Below are 23,628 nucleotides of genomic sequence, written 5' to 3'. Positions count from 1 at the left end.
AGAGAGGAGTACACAGGAGATCGCACAAGGAAAATTCTTCCCCCAAGTGGGAAAACTAGAGGGGCTGATTTTTGTGAGTTATTAACAATGAATGAGGCTCAAAGATTGGAGTTTTAGAGGTCCATTGCGTGGGTGGTATGGAGCCCTGAGGGCATTGCAGTGCTTCTGTGGAGAAGGAGGACAGAGAGGCCAGGGGAAGATGGTGAAATCTGAGGGTGCACTGGGAGAGACGATTCCCCCTTCTTGGAGTGCATCTGGAAGAGATGGCATTGACTCTCTGGGAACAAAAGAGTCACTTCCCATGCCCCTCAGCATAGGTGCGGAGCTACCTGCAGAGGGTGGCTAATTTGGATACTGGCTCTTCTCTGTGCTTCTCTCCAAATACCACACCCCTATGCTTTTGTACAACTGCCCTTCTGGGACAAATCTGAATCAGTCCCAGTGCAGTGAGACCCTCCTCTAGAGGACCAGTGGGGGCCTCTACCATGTCAGGTCCCAAATGTTTGGAGTTTTAAAACTCAGCCTGCCTGAGATAGAACATGGGTTCACTGAGCTGCCAGGCGGGCAGATGGCCCAGATACAGATAGGGTGAAGGCAGTGAACTAAAAGACACCTGGGACACATGAGGGAAGATTGTTTATTCTTCTGGGAGGGCTTCCCAGGCAGCAATGGTTGAGAACTCCCCTCTCCAGGGACAAGGGAGGGCACTGCTAACATTTCTCTCCCCTATTCCTCAGCATAAACTAACTTCAATAAGTAGCATAGCGCCAGCAGTGGCAGCCTAATCCAAGCAGCCTACACCAAGTCCCACCCCACTGCACTCTGCAGGTGCTGCTTTTCATAGGCAAGTGTGCCTGAGAACCAGAGAAGCAGCACTCTCCCCTAGAATATCAGCATAAAACCCCTGCATGCACCAAGTCTACTGACTATAGAGCTCTACAAAGCTTCAGCTCTAGTGGAAATAGCATTAGGTCTCTCTTAATAAGCAGACAAATCAGAGCACACTAGTTAAAAACCACCACACTCTGGCCAAGGTCCAAACACTTCCCACTGCAGGCAAGGAGAAATTCTGCAGAGGACTGACCTGAGGGAAAAAGCAGCCAAAACATAGCAGCAGAGTGCATACAGCATACACCAGAAACACTTCCTGAAACACCAGGCCCTGGACAGTATATGACCTCGTCTCATAAAACCATTAATCTCAGCAGCAGGAAACAGAAAATTCTGGCTTTCCTAACACACAGAAGACAGACACCTAGACATAATGCCAAGATGGAAGAATTCATGCCAAAAGAAAGAACAAGAAGAGGTCATGGCCAGGGATCTAATCAAAACAGATAGAAATAATACGCCTGATCCAGAATTTAAAGCAACAATCATAAGGCTACTAGTTGGGCTTGAGAAAAGCATAGAGGATACCAGGGGGTCCCTTTCACAGAGATAAGACATTAAAACTAGTCAAGCCATAATAAAAAATGCTATAACCAAGTTGCAAAACCATCTGGATATAATGACCACAAAGATAGAAAAAGCAGAGGAATGAATAAGTGGTACAGAAGATAAAATTATGGAAAATAATGAAGCTTAAAAGAAGAGGGGAAAAAATATGGGATTGCAAATGTAGACTTAGGGGACATGGTGACTCTATAAAGCATAATAAAAAAAAAAGCATAATAACATTTATATTATAGGAGTCTTAGAAGAAGAAGAAGAAAAAAGGAGTGGAGCGTTTATTTGGGGGAAATTATAGCTGAAAACTTAGCTAACATGGGAAAGAAAACAGACATCCGAATCCAGGAGGCACAGAGACCTCCCATCAAAATCAACAAAAGCAGGCCAACACCCAGATGTATTGTAGTTAAATTTGCAAAATATAGAGATAAAGAAAAAAATCCCAAGAGCAGCAAGGCAAGAGAAGTCCCTAACTTACAGTGGAAGACAAATAAGGTTAAGAGCAGATTTCTCCACAGAAACTTAGCAGGCCGGAAGAGAGTGGCATGATATATTCAACGTGCTGAATGGGAAAAATATGCAGATAAGAATACTCTATCCAGCGAAGTGGTCATTGAGAATAGGAGTGATAGAGTTTCCCAGACAAACAAAAACTAAGGGAATTCATGACCATTAAACCAGCACTGCAAGAAATATTAAAGGGGACTTTCTGAATGGGAAAGAAGAACCAAAATCTTCAAAGACTAGAAAGAAACAGAAAATCTCCAGAAATGACAGAACAAGCACTAAATTCATATCTGTCAATAATCACTCTGAATGGGGGTATGGAGAGGGTAGTTGGATGATGGACATTGGGGAGGGTATGTGATATGGTGAGTGCTGTGAAGTGTGTAAGCCTGATGATTCACAGACCTGTACCCCTGGGCGAATAACACATATGTTAATAAAAATAATTAATTAAAAAATCACTCTGAATGTAAATGGACAAAATGTACCAATCAAAAGACATAGGGTGTCAGAAATGGGAAAAATTGCTATATGCTACCTATAAGAGACTTATTTTAGACCTAAAAACAGGAGCAGATTGAAAGTGAGGGGATAGAGAACTATTTATTGTGCTAAGGGACATCAAAAGAAAGCCAGACCCCTGGGGATAAAAATACATTATATGTTGATTAAAATAAAAAAATTAAAAATAAAAAAAAGAAAGAAAGCCAGAGTAGCGGTACTTATGTCATACAAACTAGATTTTAAGCTGAAGACTGTAACAGGAGATGAAGAAGGGTACTATATCATAATAAAAAAGCCCTAGTCTTCCAGCAAGATGACCTAACAATTATAAATATTTATGCTTCCAATTTGGGAGCACCCAAATATGAGTAACAAACATAAAGAAATTCATTGAAAATACAATAATAGTAGAGGATTTTAACACCCTACTTACATCAACAGACAGATGATCTAGGCAAAATCAACAAGGAAACAGTGGCTTTGAATGACACACTGGACCATATGGACTTAAAGATATGTTCAGAACATTTCATCCTAAAGCAGCAGAATACACATTCTTATTGAGTGCACAGGGGACATTCTCCAGAACAGATCACATACTAAGTCACAAATCAGACCTCAGCAAGTACAAAATGACTGAGATCATACCATGCATATTTTCTGACCGTAATGCTATGGAACTTGAAGTTAACCACAAGAAAATATTTGCAAAGACCACAAATACATGGAGGTTAAAGAACAAAACAATAAGTTTGTCAACCAGGAAATTAAAAAATAAAAAAAAATACATGGAAACAAATAATAATGAAAACGTGATGGTCCAGAACTTTTGGGATACAACAAAAGCTGTCATAAGAGGGAAGTATATAAGAATACAGGCCTATCTCAAGAAACAAGAAAAATCTCAAATATACAACTTAACCTCACACCTAAATGATCTAGAGAAAGAACAACACATGAAGCCTAAAGCCAGCAGAAGAAGGGAAATAATAAAGATTAGAGCAAAAATAAATGATACAGAAACATACACATTATAGTAGAACAGATGAATGAACCCAAGAGCTGGTTCTTTGAAAAGAATAAAAGTGATAGACCCCTAGCCAGATTTAACAAAAGAAAAGAGAAAGGACCCAAATAAATAAAATCACAAATGAGAGAGGAGAGATCACAGTCAACACCACAGAAATACAAACAATTGTAGGAGAATATTATGAAAAATTATGTGCCAACAGATGGGGCAATCTGGAAGAAATGGATAAATTCCTACAAACGTATAAACTACCAAAACTGAAACAGGAAGAAATAGAAAACTTGAGCAGACTGATAAACCAGCAAAGAAATTGAATCAGTAATCAAAAATATCTCAAAAACAAAAAGTGCAGGGCCAGATGGCTTCCCAGGGGAATTCTACCAAACATTTAAAGAAGAATTAATACCTATTCTCATACTGTTCCAAAAATAGAAATGGAAGGAAAACTTCCAAACTCATTCTACAAGGCCAGCATTACCTTGATCCCAAAACAAGATGAAGGTCCCACTAAAAGGGAGAACTACAGGCCCCTATTCCTAATGAACATGGGTGTAAGAATTCTCAATGAGATTCTAGCAAATCAAATCCAACAGGACATTAAAAGACTCATTCCATGATCAAATGGGATTTACTCCTGGGCTGTGAAGGTGGTTCAGTATTTGCAAATCAGTCAATGTGATACATCACATCAATAAAAGAAGAGGTAAGAACCATATGACACTCTCAGTAGATGCAGAAAAAGCATTTAATGAAGTACACCATTCATTCTTGATAAAAACTCTCAACAAAGTAGGGATAGATGGGATGTACCTCAACATCATAAAGGCCATGTATGAAAGATGCACAGGTAATATCATTCTCAGTGGGGATACACTGAGGAGCTTTTCCCCTAACGTCAGGAACATGACAAGGATATCCACTCTCACCATTGTTTTTTAACCTAGTACTGGAAGCCCTAGTCTTCAGCTGTCAGACAACAAAAAGAAATAAAAGGCACCCAAAATGGCAAGAAAGAAATCAAACTGTCACTATTTGTAGATGACATGATAATCCATGTAGAAAACTCAGAAGACTCCTAACAAAAAGTTGCTAGAACTGATACATGAATTCGGTAAAGTCACAGGATACAAAAATCAGTGTACAGAAATCTGTTGCATTTCTATACACCAATAATGAAGTAGCAGAAATAGCAATCAGAGAATCGATTGCAATTACAGTTGCACCAAAAACCATAAGATATCTAGGAATAAACCTAACTAAAGGGGTAAAACATCTATACTCTGAAAACTATAGAACACTTACGGAAGAAATTGAAGAGGACACAAAGAAATGGAAAAAATTCTATGCCCAAATATTGTTAAAATGTTTATACTGCTCAAAGCACTCTACACGTTTAATGCAATCCCTATCAAACTGCCAACAGCATTTTTCACAGACCTAGAACAAACTCTTTCACAAACATTTTTCACAGAGCCTAAAATTTGTATGGCACCACTAAAGACCCTGAAAAAGAAAAGCAAAGCTGGAGGCATCATAATTCTGAATTTTAAGCTATATTACAAAGCTATAGTCATCAAGATATTATGGTACTGACACAAAAACAGACACATAGATCATTTGAACAGAATAAAAAAACCGAGAAATGGACCCACAACTGTATGGTCAACTAACCTTCAACAAAGCAGGAAAGAATATCCAATGGAAAAAAGACAGTCTCTTCAACAAATGGTGTTGGAAAAACTGGACAACAATATACAAAAGAATGAAACTGGGTAACTTTTTTATACCATACACAAAAATAAATTCAAAATGATTGAAAGACCTAAATGTGAGACGGGAAACCATCAAAATCCTAGAGGAGAACACAAGCAGCAACCTCTTTGACCTTGACTGTAGCACCTTACTAGATATGTCTCTGAAGTTCTTAACAACCGTGTGCTCTCTTTAGCCAGAGGACCCAGAAAGGGAAAGCATAGCAAGACAAGAAGTGTAATACTAAAATCACTCCTACTTTAACCAAACACTACAGAAGAAACTGCAGCCCCACCTTCACCTACATGAGCATAAGCCAAGTGGGAAGGCTAACCTTGCCACCCTTACCAGCTTGTAAGGAAATCCTGCAACCTGTATGGTATCAGAGGCTAAATAAGGAACCCTCTCTTTTGCTGTGTTAGTAGAAACCATATAGGGACCATGGACTTTAATCCCACCTGGCAGTAGAGACATTCCTTCCCTTCCCCCGGGGATAGTATTAAAGAGGCCCTGTGGAGAGTCAGAACTTTCATCATCATGTAGTATTGAGGGCCCCCCTCCATGGTGTCAGTGGACACCATGTGGGGAATGATAGTGAGGTATTCCTACTGCACCAGCCAGAGGACAGTATCAGTGAAGGCCTAGTGGGGACTCAGAACTCGCAACCCTGTTAAGGAATAATGAGAAATCCACACCTCCCCTTGGGTAGTAAAATGAAGACTGAATAGGGAACCTGGACTTCCACCTCCCTCTGACAGTAATGAGGTGGTTCCTCCCCCTTCCTCTAGAGCAGTATCAGAAGAAGCCACCTAAAATGAAAGGTTTGTTAAAAAATCCTGTTTTTCCTTCATTGACCTGCTTTCACATCTTTGTCAAAAATTAGTTAGGGATTTTTGTTTGGTGAGATCCAGAGTCTCATAATATACCCCAGATATCCATATTTCAATTTATTATCACTCATCATACCAAGAACGAGGAGCATCTCAAATGAGAAAAGACAACAGATGCCAACATTGAGATGGCAGGTTTTAGAATTATCTGATATATTTTAAAGCAGTCACCGTAAAAATGCTTCAACAAATGATTACAAACACACTTGGAACAAATGAAAAAAAATAGAATATTTCAGCAAAAACATCAAAAAGTCTTCTCAAATAAATAGCAGATTTCAAGAACCAAATAGACAATTTTGAACTTAGATAATAAACAAATAAATAAAGACAACTACTGTATGGTCTCACTCATATGTGGAATTTAAAAAACAAATAAGGTTTAAAAAAAAAAGAAACCAAGAAACACACTCTTAACTATAGAGAACAAGGTGATGGTTACCACAGGGGAGGTGGGTCGGGGAATGGGTGAAACAGGTGATGGGGATTAAAAAGCACAATTGCTATGATGGGAAAAAAAAGAAGAATCTAGGTTATAAAGCAGAAATTAGGCACCAGGAAACAAGATTGGGTTAATTCAGACCAAGGCAGCAGAGGACAAAGCCAAGCCAGGGTAAGCCAAGTGTGTTTTGAGAAGGGCCATTCATAGTCATTGAAGAAGACATAACCTGTTACTGCTCTTATTTTCTCTTCCTGAAGGCTGCTCTAACCTCAAGTCTCATTGAAGAGTTAAGACAGTTTTAATCCTTGAGAATAAGGAGGAGGAATGGAGAACATTCCTGGCCACTGGGAACAAACTGGATGGCCATCCTTCAGAAATGGAGGAAAACTGCCTAAGATGATTTTGGCTGTTTATAATGAACAAATGCTCAGAAATAACTTTATGCAAAGGACTTTGCATTTTTGGAATTTTTGTTTATGAAGCAATTCTGAGCATATAAGTGTGTACCTTCCCATTTAAAAAAATTTTGGAGAAAAAAATACAGTTGAATGGGCCATAAAGAGAAAATCATTTGTATTTCTGTATACTAGCAATGAACCTGTGAACACCGAAGTTACAGATATAATAGTATTTACTATCACTCACAAAAAATTGAAATGCTTAGGTTAAAAATCTAACAAAACTTGTTAAATTTGCATGCTAAAAGGGACAAAATGCTAATGAAAGACATCAAGATGATCTAACTAAATAGACCTTCTGTGTCTTTGGATTAGAAGACTCAGTAGTAAAGATACCAGTTCTTCAAATTGATACACAGGTTAACTCAGTTCCTGTCCATATCCCAGCAGGATCTTCTGTAGATATAGACAAGATTATTCTAAAATTCAGATGGAAAATTGCAAAGGAACTGGAGTAGTTAACAGTTTTTTTTTTTAAAGTGAGAAGAATCAGTCAACCTGATACCAGGACTTCGTATCTAGCTACAGTGATCAAGACTGTATCGCCTCGATGGGGGGATAGTCACATATATATCACTGGGGCAGAATAGAGAATTCAGATTTAGACCAAACAAAAATCCCTAACTAATTTTTGACAAAGATGTGAAAGCAGGTCAATGGAGGAAGACAGCATTTTTAACAAACGCTACTGGAGCAGTTGGTCACCTGTCTCAACCTGTGTCTCACATCTCATATAAAAAATTAACTCATGGACCTAAATGTAAAACACAAAATGAAATTTGGGAGAAGAAATACAGGAGAATGCTAGGATCTAGGGCTGGACAAAGAGTTACTAGATCTGACACTGAAAGCACAATTTATAAGAGGAAAAGTTGAAAATTGGATTTCATCAAAATTAAAAACTTTTGCTCTATGAAAGACCCCGTTAAGAGGATGAAAAGATAACTACAGAGTGGAAGAATATATTTGCAAACCACACCTTCAACAAAGGACTAGTATCTAAAATGTATAATAATCTTTCAAAACTCAACAGTACAAAAGCACATAATCCAATTAGAAACAGGCAAAAAACATGAATAAATGTTTTACTGGGAAATATGTGGAGATGGCAAAGAAGCACAAGAAAAGTCGTTTAACTTCATTAGCCATGAGGAAAACACGAATTAAAATCACAGTAAGATACTGCTACGTACCTATCAGAATAGCCACACTTTGTAAAAATTGACAGCATCAAATACTGTTAAATGGGATCAGTCTGACATTGCTGGCTGGAATGTGGAAATGGTACAGCCACTCTATGACACTGGCCTTTTCTTTAAAAGCTTACCATGTTGGAACTACCATATGACCCAACATTAACACTTTGGGGCATTTATCCTGTAGAAGTGAACTTCATGTTCCACATAAGTCTGCCTGTCTGTATTCACAGCAGCTTCATTTGTAATAGCCCCAAACTAGAAACAGCCCAGATGTCCTTGATTGAGTGAATGGTTGAACAAACTAAGGTATAGCCACACTGTGGAATTCCTGCCAAGCAATAAAAGGAAGGAACCATTGTTATATGCAACAACCTGGATGGATCTTTGGAGAATCATGCTGAGTGAAAAAAGCCAATCCCCAAAGGCTATATACTGTATGGTTTTATTTATATAATATTCTCCTTGAAATGATAAAATTACTGAAATGGAGAACAGATTAGTGGTTGCCAGGGGTGAGTGAGGATGTGGGAGGAAAAGGAAAGGGGTGTGGCTATAAAAGGGCCACAGGTGGGATCCTTGTGGTGATGGAAATGTGAGTATTCTGGTTGTGATGTTGTACTCTACAAGGTTACCATTGGGAGAAACTGGGTAAAGACATACATACAGTAGGTCCCTGTATTAGTTTTTTTTTTTTTTTTAAGATTTTTATTTGTCAGAGAGAGAGCACACATGGAGGGTGAGCACAGCAGGCAGTGGGAGAAGCCGAGCCCCAGCTGGGCAGGGAGCTGATGTGGGACTCAGTCCCAGGACCCTGGGATCATGACCTGAGCCCAAGGCAGATGCTTAACTGACTGATCCACACAGGTGTTCCCCCTCTGTATTATTTCTTAAAACTGCAGTTACCTCATAATAAGTTTAATGAAAAAACAACAACAACAAAAGAGAATAAGTATTGTTCCCTTCCTTTCCTGCTGTTTTAAAAGAAGAGATGGCCTTTTGTGCTCTGGATTTTACTACTTTCCATTTTCTCTAGCACTTTTATGAATCTTCTTTTCAAATTTTTTTCTCTCCATTGGTTCCATCTCTTTTTCCTATAAAAAGGCTTACCTTTCTCTCAAATAACAACACACAAGAAACTAAATTAAGCAAATTTCCTTTTCTTTTTTTCCCTTTCACACCTACTACCCTAACCTTAAGAATCTTCCTGGACAGGGGCACCTGGGATGGCTCAGTGGGTTAAAGTCTCTACCTTCAGCTTGGGTCATGATCCCAGGGTCCTGGCGTCGAGCCCCACATCCGGCTCTCTGCTCAGCAGGGAGCCTGCTTCCCCTTCTCTCTCTGCCTGCCTCTCTGTCTACTTGTGATCTCTGTCTGTCAAAGAAATAAAATCTTTAAAAAAAAAAAGAAATCTTCCTGGACATGAATTTCTTACTCAGCTTCTCTAATCCAACTATAAGATCTGTCATGGAACCTCCTAACCATCTCTGAAAACCACCAGTTACCACAGAACTCTCCCGTCTTCCCATACTTACTCTGGCTTCATTCCAGATACATCTTCACATTCCTGTCAGAGTGATCTTTCCAAAGCTCAGATCTCATGACATCGTTGTCAACCCCCTTAAAAATAAAAATATTTTTAAATATTTTTAAAAATATTTAATGGATTTTCATTGTTTTTAGGTTAAGGACTCAAATTTTTAAAATGACTTTCAAAACCTTGTATGGTCTGGCTCCATCCTCATCTTTCTCTTTCTTTTTTCTCTCTTAAACTTGGCCACACTGGTTATTTTCAGATCCTGAAACACTGGGGTACTTTCTGCCACCATTCTCTTGAATATGCTACTCTTTCTTTCTGAAATCTTTTTCTCCTTCTCATTCTTTAGATCTCAGTTCAAGGGTTACTTTGGTCAGAAAAATTTCATTCCTAATTTCCTGGTAGGTTCTTCTGGTATAGTATTTTTTGAAATTATCATCTTTCATGTGTGTCTTTCCCCCTGAGTTGCACAGAAGCACTGGTTGTGTTTTTGCTCACTGCTGCATCCCCAGCTGCTGTCTGACACACAGAGGCACAGTAGTAAATATTTGCTGAGTGGATGAATCCCTCTCCTTACCTTCATTGTCCATTGTTTTAAGAGTTGTCAATACTTTTTGCCATCTTTTTAACCTCTGTTGTTACTGCCAGAGTTCATCTTTTTCTCTTTAATTCTGGACCATTACAATAATTTCACAATCAAAGTTTCTGCTTCTAGTCTTTTTCCCATTCCTCTTGTCCTTCACTAAATCGTGTGATTTGTCTCCTTCAAGGCCTTTCCTTTGGCAAAACAAGCAAACATAAAGTCTCCTTAGCACACCAAGATCTCCTAGACTGACCCCTGACTGCCCAGGGACACACATACTTCCTTTGTCTAGCAGCACTCAATCTAACTTGGGTCCAGTGACCATGTTTACTTTTCACATACTGTTCCTTTTGTTATCTCTTTGAATTTTGGAGTTCCAAAGACTTGGTTGCCATCTTACTGGAAGCTATCACATCGTCATGTGAACAGGTTTAATGAGTTCTGTCAAACTAACAGCCATTCCTCCTCCCAGGCTTCTTTCAAGGGAGTAAAATCAATTCCGTTAAGAAAGATTGACTTCTGTACTGGCACTCAGTTATGGCAAAATTAAAACAAAGCAAGTATCAGGAGTATTTTTTAGTATGATTATTAAATAGAAATTACTGTATCTCAGTTCAAAAGTACCCTACCAAATAGTATTTCAAATTATGTTCCCCTCAGCTGGGTATCATGTGTCTATATTGCTGATTTTCCACTCATGGGCATTGTTTTCCATTTCTGAAGACTAGTACTAATTTTTTCTCGTGAAATAGAGGATTTTAAATTTTGTAAATTTTTCTTATTTTGTGAGGCATGGAAATCGTGTCTTATCTCTCTGTTTTATCCTAGTAGTTCTTGCTCTGTTCCATGATATGTTCATTGCTTCTCTGTCTCATCATGTTCAGTTGGGATTTGAGGTCTAATAGAAGGCCACTTGATAAAGTTGAGTCAGGACCTCTTGCAGGGTATTTCATAGAGAAACCACCAAACCTGATTCTGGTTTTCCTCTTTCGTTGTCCAGAAACTTAATCTTGTTTATCAGTTTTGGGAAGCTTAATTACTCAGGTTCAGAGTATACTGAAATTTAAGCCAGAATAGCTCTTCACTTAGGATGAGAATTATAAATGTGGCACAGACCAAATAGTCATTTCCTCTCTTTTTCTCCCCATCAGGAATTCTATATGAAAAGCCATATTTTTTGTTAAGCGTAGATACAGGTACGAAATGTGACAATAAGAAGATTTGAGAGAAATATCTGCCTATGAAAACTAGTTTAGACATAGAACCTCCAAATAAAAATTAAATTATAACTCCACAAACTTGGACCCAAATCAGCTAAACTTGTTTACTTTATAAAAATTTGATGAGAATATTGATTTCTGATTTTTTCCCCTTGGTGTTATAGGATCACTTTTTTTCTTTAAGTAGTCTCTTTAAAAGATTTAAAGCACTATACAGATTTAGGTTATTGTGGTCAGTGTCCTTGTTGATAATGGCATGATAGCATGTTCATACCTGGTAACCACACCCAGGTTGCTGCTCTCTGCCAACTCTGTTCTCTCCCTTCCCTGTCCCTTTTCCTCCCTTTCCTAGCCAAGCCACCATAGGAAACTGTCAGTAGGCAGGGTGGCCTCACAACTTTGTGTTTCTGATCTGACATTTTACCTTCTCCAGTAGTCCTCTCAGTGTGGCGTAGCTGTAGTGGAGTGACAGATTGATTCCAGACTTCAAAATTAAATCATTTGCAGGAAAAAATGGGGAGATCTGGGAGGCAGGGATGGATTGTGGGGAGTGGAATTGGCTACAAAACTTGTATACCTTTGAGAATAATTAGATGTGTTTAGAGATAGGGGTGCCTAGGTGGCTCAGTCGGTTCAGCATCTGACTTTTGATTTTGGCTCAGGTCACGATCTCAGAGATGTGAGATCCAGGCCAGCTTTGGGCTCTACACTTGGTGTGGAACCTGCTTAAGACTCTCTCTCTCCCTCTCCCCTACCCCTCTCCACTCCAAGCTTGCATGCTCTTCCTCTCTCTCTCGGAAAAAATAAGTGTTAGAGATAATTCATTGTAACATTTTGATTTGTATTTGTGATTATTTATGCATGTTAAATATGAGCAGAATAAATTGGACTAAATTAAATTCTGCTTATTTTGTTAGTCTCTCTGTAGTCATGTAAATAATAATGCATTTTAAGTGTTTTCTCTGTTTTATGTGAAGAGTTTCTCAGTTATTGTTTTCCTACTTCTGAAATGTGCCAATATTTTTTTATGCAGCTCTGAAAAACTGGTGCTGCTGGCAGGTGGTAGTCTGGAGATCAGTGATGTTACTGAGGATGATGCGGGGACTTATTTTTGTATCGCTGATAATGGAAATGAAACAATTGAAGCTCAAGCAGAGCTTACAGTACAAGGTATGTCATTATTTCCTGTATAAATAAATTCTGTGTGCTTTATGGGTTTGCTAATTGTTTAACATTAAAGTAGAAGAGATAATACAGCGTAATAGTTAAAACCCTGAGCTTTACACCAGATTGCTTAGGTTCAGTTCTTGGTCTTATATTTCCTAGCTATATAACTATAGGAAATTTACTTAACCTCTTTGATGCTCATTTACCTCATCTGTAAAATGGAGATAATAAGAGTACTTACCTCATTGGGGTTGTTTAAGGATTAAAAGAGTTAATACTTGTAAACTCCTAGAATATGTGACTAGAATATGGTAAGAGCCCAGTTAATTATTGCTATTATCTGTAGTAGTAGTATGGGGAAGGCTGTGTTCTGGGGCATCTGGAAGGTTCAGTTCACTTTTCTTATCTCAGAGAGACTTCTTACACTCTGACCTAGAACCGTTTATCTCCTAAGCATTGGTGTTCCTTCCTTTCAGGAGAATAGATCACCCAGGATGGAATGTACTATGTCTCTCAATGTAACATGGTCATCTCTTTGATGACTTGATGATTTATCTCTTCCTGTTCAACTAATGTTGGTCCTCACAGCATCTTCCCTTACAGGTTCTCTGATTTAGAAGTCAGAGAAAATGAGCATGGCATTATCTCTCCTTTATCTCCGTGTCCCTTGTTCTTCCTCCATATTGAAATGTACCGTGAGAGGAATATTTGCTATATTGCCTGTAATTTATCTACACCCTCATTTTACCTTTGTTTCAACTAAAAAATTTTAAGACCTTTCCTATTTCAGGAAATCCAACTTTGCTTGGATATGTAGAGGTGTATTTTGGCTCATATTATTCATTATTACCTTGTCTCAAATTGTATTATATTTGATAGAATACTTCCTAATCTGTGGTTTAGGGTTATTCCATATTTTTATGAAAGTTTGTTTCTCTTGGCTCACTGGTGGGTTTCAGAGTAGGAAGTATCATAACCACACTTATACTTCCAGTAGTCACCAGAGGACTCAAATTTGTTTTGTTTTATATATAACATATATATTTGTTTATTTTTGCTAATCTCTACACCCAGCGTGCAGCTTGAACTCACAACCCCGAGATCAAGAATTGCATGCTCCACTGACTGAGCCAGTCAGGCGCCCTTCAAATTTGTTTCTGATAGGAATTGGGGAATAGACTGCTTGGGGTTCTCCTATGTTGGCAAAAGCACAGAATGTTTATGTTCTCTGTTGCTATTTGTGGATGGATTCATCATCTCTGAAAATCAAAAAAGCAAGCCTTAGACTGTAATTATTACAGTTAATTACATAACTATTGCCTCACCTGAGCTCAACCATCATTCTTGGCTAGGTGGAAGGTTGGCTATGACCAATTGTAGAATGACCAATTTCTATTTCTATTTTATTTATCTGTTTATCCATTTTATTTCTTTACCTCTGTGTGTGGGTTGGATCATACAAGTAAAATATTAGTGAACTCCATCTTATTTGGTCCCTCTGCCTCCCTTACTAGATGTTTTCTCTTTTTGTTTTTACCATTAGTCAGATTCTTGGCCTAACACTCTCTTCCATTTCTTACCTCTGCCTCAGTTTCCTCCACTGTAAAGTACCTTGTTATTAACCTCAGGTGTGAGGCATAGTGTCTGCCGTATATGTCGGTTGCATTTGTCCATCTGGTGGTTTTCTGCTTTTTAACTTTCATTTATTGTATGGAATTGAATTAAGACTCTTCTAGTAACTTACTATATTTTTTTTAGTTGTAAGATAATACATATTTACAGTTTGTACGTAGTTCCATCTTAATCTATGCCTCTAATTTTCGAGAAAGTGCCCTTTAAATGAGTACATTCTAGAAAACTGAGGAAAGAATAAGAGTAAAGAAACCTACATATTAAAAATTAACACAACCTTCTCTAATTAAACAGCATGGTATTGGCCCAAGAGTAGGCGATCAAAAGGAATAAAATCCAGCTATTATAAGTAATTCTAGAACTTAAGACTGTTATCAAAGTAGCAATTCAGTTCAGAGGGGGAAAAACTTTTATTTACTAAAGGGTATTGGTAGAATAGATTTTCAAGCAGGAGAAAATAAAGTTTGTCAAAATATGAAAAAATGAAGAACATATGGGTTTAATGTTTGTATTATCTGTGCTGGAAAAGACAGTCTGAGAACAGGAAAGAACTTATCAAGCAAAAACCAACAAATGTTGACAACATACAAATTTTTTTTTAAAGTTATATAGAAGAGCCCCTGTAAATAAAGGCTAAATGCAAATGATAGACTAGGAATAGTTGTAACATATAACTGAGAAAGGGTGAGAATCCTCAAAATAGAGTTTCTAGAAACTGATTATAAAAAAAAACCTGAGGAAAATTGATAAAGAATATGAACAGGAAGTTCACAAACAAGGGTTTATTAATGTTTGCATTTCTTTATTGGCAGATAGTCAACCATACTACTAGTGAGAAAAATACAAATTTAAAAGGTATCATGCTTCTCAACCATTATATTGGCAAAAATTGAAAAGATTTTGACCTCCAGAGCATGTGGCGGGGTGTTGAGAACTGAGAATTATTGTTGATAACTTATCGCCAGTCAAAAACATTGCCTCGTTGGTACTAGATATTGTATTCCTCAATGAAATTTAGTTTTTAGTTGAATTAGCTTTTTTGATATCCTTGTTATAGGGAACATCCAAATTCATTTCTTAACCGAGTCTGACCAGCTGCCCACTGATTCTTTCTCTTCCTCCCCAGCTTCACTTGCTAGGCCCTTTCATTTCTTGCCTCCTGGTGAAAACACATCCTATCTGCTAACTTCTCTATTTCTGACATAGTTTCAGATCGGCTTGAGGCTAATAGTTGGTCTTTGATCTGCAGTAGAAGACTGGGGAGTTGTGGTGCTTGAAGACACTTAGAGGTCAAAAATGTTGAGCAGAAGAACTACAGAGGTTTTGTTGTTGTTGTTTTTTTTAATTTACTCAAAAGTTTACACAGTGCTTTATAAATCCATGGTTAATGAAAAGTTAGAAAAATAAATAAAATGTGTTTTCAGAGGTATGAAGGTAGGGTTGTTATGCGTGTCCATGAAAGAATTAGGAAGCACTTAACATTACTGTCTAAACTAGATGCCCCAGGGTAAATTTTATGGTTATACAATATTGTACTAACAAATTTTAATTTTTCATTTTGCATCACATTTTTTAAAAGATTTTATTTAATAATTTGAGAGAGAGAGCAAGCACGAGACAGGGGAGGGTCAGAGGGAGAAGCAGACTCCCTACTGAGCAGGGAGCCTGTTGCGGGACTCAGTCCTGGACTCCGTCCTGGACTCCAGGATCATGACCTGAGCTGAAGGCAGACACGCAACCCACTGAGCCACACAGGCACTCCCTGCATCACATTTCTGAACTGGATTATGAGTGGTTGAAATTGAACAGAAGTTGTGCACCATTGATAAAGAAAAGAGTTTCTAGGCTGGTTTGCATTTTCTATCAAACTAGTCCCAGCTCTTGACTCCTTCACCCAAGATCAGCTCTGAAGAAACTAGAGGAGTAAGAGGGACGTGTGGGGAGACTAAGGCTCTCATAAATCTGTATGTGTCTCGGTGGAGTATGTGTGGGGGTGGTGGCTATAGCCTGGGACTAAGGACTGCATGAGGAAACAGTGAGAAAATAGATTGGAAGGCTATTAAGTTCTATTGTTATTCCTCTCTGGTGTTGCCTAAAACTGTCTTTCCCTGTTCTTTCCCCACAGAAGTGACTAGCAGTGGCTCAGGCCTCCATGATTATTCAAAAGATCTGCTATGGCTCTGATGGCATTAATATAAATGGGGGTGGCCTGACTAATTGCCCACTAGGGATAACTACCTTTTTTCTCCCCTCCCAAACTCCCATTGGTGTGTTTCAGCCTAGCAAGACTCTGTGCCCAGTGTTGTTTCTCCAAGTTTAAATGAGAGGAAACGTATGTGGAATGCCCGGCAAACTGGAGTAAACAGCAGTAGTTCTAAGGTCCCTGGGGCTCTTTGCTCTGGGGATCACTCTCCTCTCTTGTTAATTTCACCAGGTTGGATACAGTGAGGTCCGGTAACCATATGTTACTAAACAGAGTGACTGGTTCCCCAGGAAAACATTAGTTTATAGCCAGACTAGTCACCTGGATAGTACGGTTACTCTCAAAGACAACTAAGTGAATAACATATACCCTCTGATGGAGAATTTTTGAAAAAGATTGATCAAGAATTTTTGAAAAAGATTGATCAAGAATTAAAAATAAACTTAATAAATGTATTTCAGGAGATTAGAAAAATGTAGCAGTACTATGCAAAAACAAGAAAACATAACAATGTAGAACCAAGTAGAAATATTAGTTATGAAAAATGTAAAAGTAAAGAATAGAGTAGACTGGATGGTGGTCAAACGTGTACAGTTGATAAACTCATGAGTTGGAAGATGATGCTTTTGAAAAACTCTGAGAATACAATATTAAATGACAAAGAGAACACATAGAATACAAGTCAAGAGGCGTGAAAGTTAGATGTAGAAGAGTTTCTTTCCTGGTAAATAGGAATCCTAAGAGAGGAACAGAAAGGGAGGAGAAAATATTTGAAGAAATGATTAAGATCAGTTTCTCAGAATTAAAGAATAATGGAAGACCTTAGTCTAAAAGGGCTTAAAGACTTCTGTGTGTAAGTGGGAAGGAAACCCCAGCCTTGGACCCATATAGTTACAGATAATATCAAAGACAAAGACAGAATTCTTAAAGCTTCCAGTGATAAAGAGCAGATCACCTGTAAAGGAACAAGAATGATATTGCACCTAATATCAATTTTGAGAAATCTGATTTTAAGAGGAAAATGGAGTAATGTTTCTTAAAGTGTTAAAAGAACATTGAATCCACATGGAATTTATATCCATTCAAAATGTGAGTTATAATAAAAATCCTCATCACATAAGACCTCAGAGGGTTTGCTGTACAAAGATACACACTGAAAACACTTTTGGAATACATACTTAAATTAGAAGAGACACTTTCAGGAAATGCTGCAGGAGATACAGGAATTTTAAGATGTAGCCCTCGAATTCTTTGGCAGTCCTCCTAATGAGTAGTGGGCTTTATATCCCTTGCCCTTGAATCTGAGTGGACTTGGAACTATTTACATAAAAAGAGTATGGCAGAAGTGGTGTCATATGACTTCTGAGGCTTATACAAAGCCATTGGAGATACCTCCTGGTTCTTTTGGAATTACCACTCGCCAGTCACTTTTTGGGATCTCCCTCTCAGAACCCAGCTGCCATGCTGTGCAAAGCCCAAGCCACAAAGAAAGACTGCATTGTAGGCGCTCTGGTAGACAGCTCCACTAAGCCCACCTTGCTGGTCATCTAATCAAGGGGCCAGATATGTGAATGAAGAAGTCTCCAGTTGATTTGAGTCTCCAGCTTTCTAAGTCAAACCTACACATTCAAGTTTTTATAGACATTGGGGAGCAGAAATAAGCCATTCCTGCTGGGCTGTCTTAATTCCTCATCCAGAGATCTATGAGCATAAGAAAATGGTGATGGTTTTATGCCACTAAGTTTTGAGCTGGTTTGCTGTGCAGCAGTTGTAACTTGGGAAAGTGCAAAAAGTTTTTTTAAAAAGGCTAGAATCAAAGTAAAAATATATCAACGATAACCCAGAACTAAAAACTTTGGCCATAACAAGTGTAGGGATAGAATAATATATTCCATTTGAAGGAGAATTAGTGGAAAAAATAACCAAGAATTAAAAATAAGTATAAATATATTTCAAGAGATTAGTAAGATATAAGCAATATAATTGATATTTATAGGATTACTGCACCAAACAAATGAATAAACTGTTTTTTTTTTTTTTTAAGATAGGGCCTATGAAACAGTTACTAAAATATGCCACATATACTGACCACAGAACAATTCTTAGCAGATTTTAGAGAATTGAAATTCTACAGATTTGACTACTGTGAAATTGAGTTTGGAACTAATTATGAAAAAGTAACTTTAAAAACTGGTAATTTGAAGATCTCCTGGTGTTTGGGCATTAAGTGAATCACTTTGAAATAATCCATGAATCAGAAAAGAAATAATGATGAAAGTTAGGAAATAGTTTGAACTAATAGAGATATGACCTATCAAAACTTATGGGATACTTAGAAAAAATTTATAGCCTTAAGTACAGATATTAGTAGAGAAGAAAGACTGAAAAAAATCAGTGACTTAAAACATCTATCTCAAAAAGCTAAAAAAAAAAAAAAAAAAGAAAGAAAGAAAGAAAAAGAATAGTGAACTTACCCCAAAGGAAATAGAAGAAAGGAAGTAAAGACAAGAGCAAAATTAATAAAATAGGAAAAACCATTCAAAATAGAGAGTTTCAGCAAAGCTAAGGGTTGGGTGTCCTTGTAAAGCACAACAGCATTGTTAAACACCTGACAAGACTTAAATGCAAGTCTTGATGAAGGTCCCTATTTAGATAAAGAGTGTGCAAACTACAGCTCATAGATCAGATCTGTCTGACTGCTTGTATTTATATAGCCTGTGAGCTAAAAATAGCTTATACAGTTTTAAATGGTTGAAACAGAATAATAATTAGTGATATATAAAAATTTAATGAAATTCAGTTTTATTGTCCATAAATGAAGTTTTATTGGCATACAGTCATATTCATTTATATATTGACTGCTTCATTTATATATTGACTGCTTCTGTGGAGTTGAGTAGTTGTGAGAGACCTCATGACCCACAAATTCTAAAATATTTAGTCTCTTGGTGTACCTGGGTAGCTCAGATAAGGTTAAGTGTCTGTCTTCAGCTCAGGTCATGATCTCCAGGTCCTGGGATTGAGCCCCATGTTGGGCTCCCAGGTCAGTGGGGAGTCTGCTTCTCCCTCTCCCACTGCCTCTGCCTCTCCCCCTGCTTGTGTTCTGTCTCTCTCTCTCTCTCAAATGAATTTAAAAAAAAAAATCTTTAAAATACTTACTTTCTGGTCCTTTTCAGAAAAAGTTTCAACTCTTGATGTATACCCTATAAAGAACTCTTACAGATCAACAAGGTAAACAAAGACAGATAAACCAGTAAAATATCATCAAAAGACTTGAGCTACTACCTCACAGATCTCCAGATAGCTATTGAATAAGTGGTTATCATCATTAGTTTTCTGAGATATGCAAATAAAAGCCACTCCACCAGAGTGGCTAAAATTAAAGAGGCTAATCACAGATGTTGGTTAGGAACGCAGTGAGGTATTGCTGTTAGGACTATACATTGATAAAATCACTTCAGAATAGTGTTGGGCAGAACCTACTGAAACTACATACAAACATATCTTATGATATAATGGTTGTATTCGTAGGAGTATGTGCACCAGAAGTGTATAAATATATGCATCAAAAATCACACAGTAATGTTCTCACCAGCTTTATTCGCAGTAAATCAAAACTGGAAACAGCTAAAACATCCATCAGCAGTAGAACTGATAAGTAGTGCTCTAATCCTACAGTGGCATATTATCAACAGTGAAAACTGACAGACCATTGCTACATTCAACCACAGAGATAAAACAAACATCATTGAAGGAAGGAAGCCAGTTACAAAAGAATACATACTATATGATTCCATTTTTATAAAGTTCAAAAATAGGCAAAATTAATCTATGGTTTGAGAAATCAGGATAGTGATTACTTTTGGACCAAGGCAGAGTAGTGACTGAATGTGGAACAACAGGACCTCTGGTGTGTTCTGTTTCTTAATCTGGATGGTAGCTAAAATAATTGAACCTGTACTGTTAATGCGTCACATGAGGTCTTTTCTTTTTTATTGTTTACAGATAAGAAGTTACTATGTACAATGAAAGTTTGGAAAATTTTACTTTGAACTTTGTCCCATAACTGAAAGCATTTTCTTTTTCAAATGGGGAAAGCAGTTTATGAGAAATAGTTGGAGATTATACACACACACACACACACACACATACACATAAAGTGTTTATATAGTTATTTCTGTATATGTGGTCATACCTATCTGATTTCTGTTATTTTTTTTTTAAGAAGTTATAGCCACAGGAAATGCCATAGTGAGTGTTAATGCAGAAAAAGGTTATAAGTTCATTCTTCATCTGTTAAATATTTCAAATTTATTGTTTTATCATTAACTCCTGGGATTTCTACACATGCTGTGACGTGAATTAGCCCACTGTGTATTTCCTGTCATCTCAGATTGCCGATAACACCCACTGGTCATGAGTTGTTGTTTTTTTTTTTTAAGAGGAATTTTTCCTTTTCTCTTAACATTCATAACAGTCTGTGATACACATCTCCACTCCCTCCCCACACACAAAAAGGAAGAAAATTTTCCATTTGTATTCTTGTGGGATAAATTGGTAAATTTGAATTGGCCACCTCCTTGACTTTGTCGATACTCATAACAGATTTGTAACTGATTCTACAATCTTCCTCTGAAGTCAGAGCCTAATGTCATTCCACATTTACCTTTCTACTCAGTCTGATCTCTACTTACATTAAGATGTTGATCTCACCTTTTCTGCCAGTCTTCTGCTTGATTTCACTTCCTTTTAATTCATGATGAATTACAGTAGTCTTCTCTCATTTGTTAGAAATCTCAGTTCTCGATAGACTTAGGAAGAGTTCTCTGTATGAGCTTCTGCAGGTCTCAGAGCATCTCATCACAGGGGCATAGGGACGCTGGCTGGTGGAAACAGGAAGAAAGAAACAAGGCCTCCATAGACACCGAATAGTTGCCCTTCCTGCTGGGGAAGAATCTCTGCGTGCTGGGAGATCTGCTGTAAACATCCATAACACTGGGACTTTTACCACCAGTTATAAGGTCTTTGTAAGAAGTTAACTGGAAAAAGTAGCATTCAGTTAATAAAGTTCCTGGGACCATGTAATTCTGTTTTAGTTCTTATTATGGCTATTTGTGTGTGGGGAGGGTAAAATATACATAAGATTTACCATCTTAAATAAAAAGAACTCTCTGTTTTCTTGGCTTAGGATAAAATAAACTCCTATGGCTTATGTATAAAACATAACCAGACCCTTCAGATAAAGGCAACTTTTTCATTGTTTTAAAGATTTTATTTATTTATTTGACAGAAAGACACAGCAAGAGAGGGAACACAAGCAGGGGGAGTGGGAGAGGGAGAAGCAGGCTTCCTGCTGAGCAGGGAGCCCAATGCGGGACTAGATCCCAGGACCCCAGGATCATGACCTGAGCCGAAGACAGACACTGAACGACTGAGCCACCCAGGCGCCCCACCTTCTTCGTTGTTAACTGAGAATCAGAGTAGTTCAGAGCAGTCTTTGGACCCAGCATGCTTGGGTCTCTCTTTATATGAACATGAGCAAGTTATGTAACTTACCTTTGTCTTAGTTTTTTTTTAAAAATCAGTTTAGTAAATTGTTATAGGGATTAATAAAATAAACTGGCACTGTTCCACCTGAATCTGGGATAGAAATGAAGGGGATCTTTACCAAATTATATATAGCTTCCTGAAAATACTGTGCTATTTGATGGCTCTGTTCCACTGTATCCTCACACCCTCAGTGAAAATTTTCTGATAGTTCAAGATTAGTTCTAATCTTAATCTTGCTATGAGGCTTTTTGTAACCATCCTCTCACCCTCAGATTATTATGATGTCTCTCAAAATAGGTCTTTTTTTTTACCAGTAGTGTTTCTCATTGATTTGTTTAAATGTCTTTTCCCACTACTACAGAACTGAGGTTCTTATCAATAGGGACTGGTACCGGGGCACCTGCTTGGTTCAGTCAGTAGAACAGGTAACTCTTAATCTCAGGGTCATGAGTTCAAGCCCCATGTTGGGTATAGAGATTACGAAAAATAAACAAACTTAAAAAAAACCCAGGGACTGGTATTGACTATGATTTATCATAATAGATTATCAGTAAGTAGTTGCTGAATGAGTGAATGAAACTTTGTAGTGAAATCGTGAACTGTGACAATAGGAATGATTTAATGTTTATGGTTACTTTATTACTCATGTTTTCCTTTGCACCTTGCTTTTCATAGATTTTTATGTAAAAGAAATTGGGATAAAAAAAAATCTTCTGAAAGGCTATTTTGGAGGAAGATGAGTCATTACCCTAACATATAACTGAGGCCATAATTGCTCCATTCATAATATGTATGTTTATAAACATACATGCTTTATCATCTTTATTAATTGCCATTCTTGACCTTTCGATGCCTCCCATAACCAACATAAAGCTTAAAGAAAAGTACCGAAGCCATGAAAGATGAGCTTTCTTCCAAATGGCTGCTTGAAAACCCTTATATTCCTTGTTTGCTATCGTAGTTCAAGACTGTGTGCATTGAATCCCTTCATCTTTACTTCCAACCCCACTATTTTGTCTTGATGCTCCACTATATTATCCTGTTTCTCCTTTTATTTCTGTCCATTCCTCTGCTTTTCTTTAATGAGGATCTTTTCTTCAACATGCTCATTAAAATATTCTGTCTTCAACTGACAGCTCTTTGTGCTCATGGTTTCTGGTACAACTTATGTAATGATAACTCCCAGATTCCTCAAGCAGACCCATTGCTGAGCATTATGCATTTCCAGCTGGGTGTCCCATAGGTCCCTCAAATGTCACATGTCCAAAGTTGAACTTAACTTTCTTCCTTCAAAATCTTTCTCTGGTTTTCTGTATCTTAGTGGTGGTACTGTCCACTTCTTCCCTTGTGCTAGAAACACAAGAATCATTTTTTATCATTTCAGTCTTTTTTATTTCTTCCCACTTCCAATTTAGGTTCTCTTTCTCCTTGTCTTTACTCACCTGGTTCAACAGTTTAGTTAATCTCCTTCCTAGGCTACTTCATTAGTGTCCTAATTGGTGTTT

The 23,628-nt window shown here is 37.6% G+C and overlaps 1 protein-coding gene across 3 annotated transcripts in view; it reads left to right on the top strand.

The window, feature by feature from the left end:
* NEO1 (neogenin 1) overlaps window positions 1-23,628 on the top strand; it is a 240,935-nt gene that overhangs the window by 81,967 nt on the left and 135,340 nt on the right. For all 3 annotated transcript variants that reach the window (XM_080808312.1, XM_080808313.1, XM_080808311.1), the window contains exon 5: window positions 12,605-12,741. In XM_080808312.1, the coding sequence (XP_080664438.1) occupies window positions 12,605-12,741 (137 nt within the window). The remainder of the gene's footprint in view (window positions 1-12,604; window positions 12,742-23,628) is intronic.

This window comes from Martes martes (genome assembly GCF_963455335.1).
Source record: "Martes martes genome assembly, chromosome: 7".
In the NCBI taxonomy this organism is placed as follows: Eukaryota; Metazoa; Chordata; class Mammalia; order Carnivora; family Mustelidae; genus Martes; species Martes martes.
The sequence above is the reverse complement of the archived record's forward strand: the minus strand, read 5'-3'. Positions and strand labels throughout refer to the sequence as shown.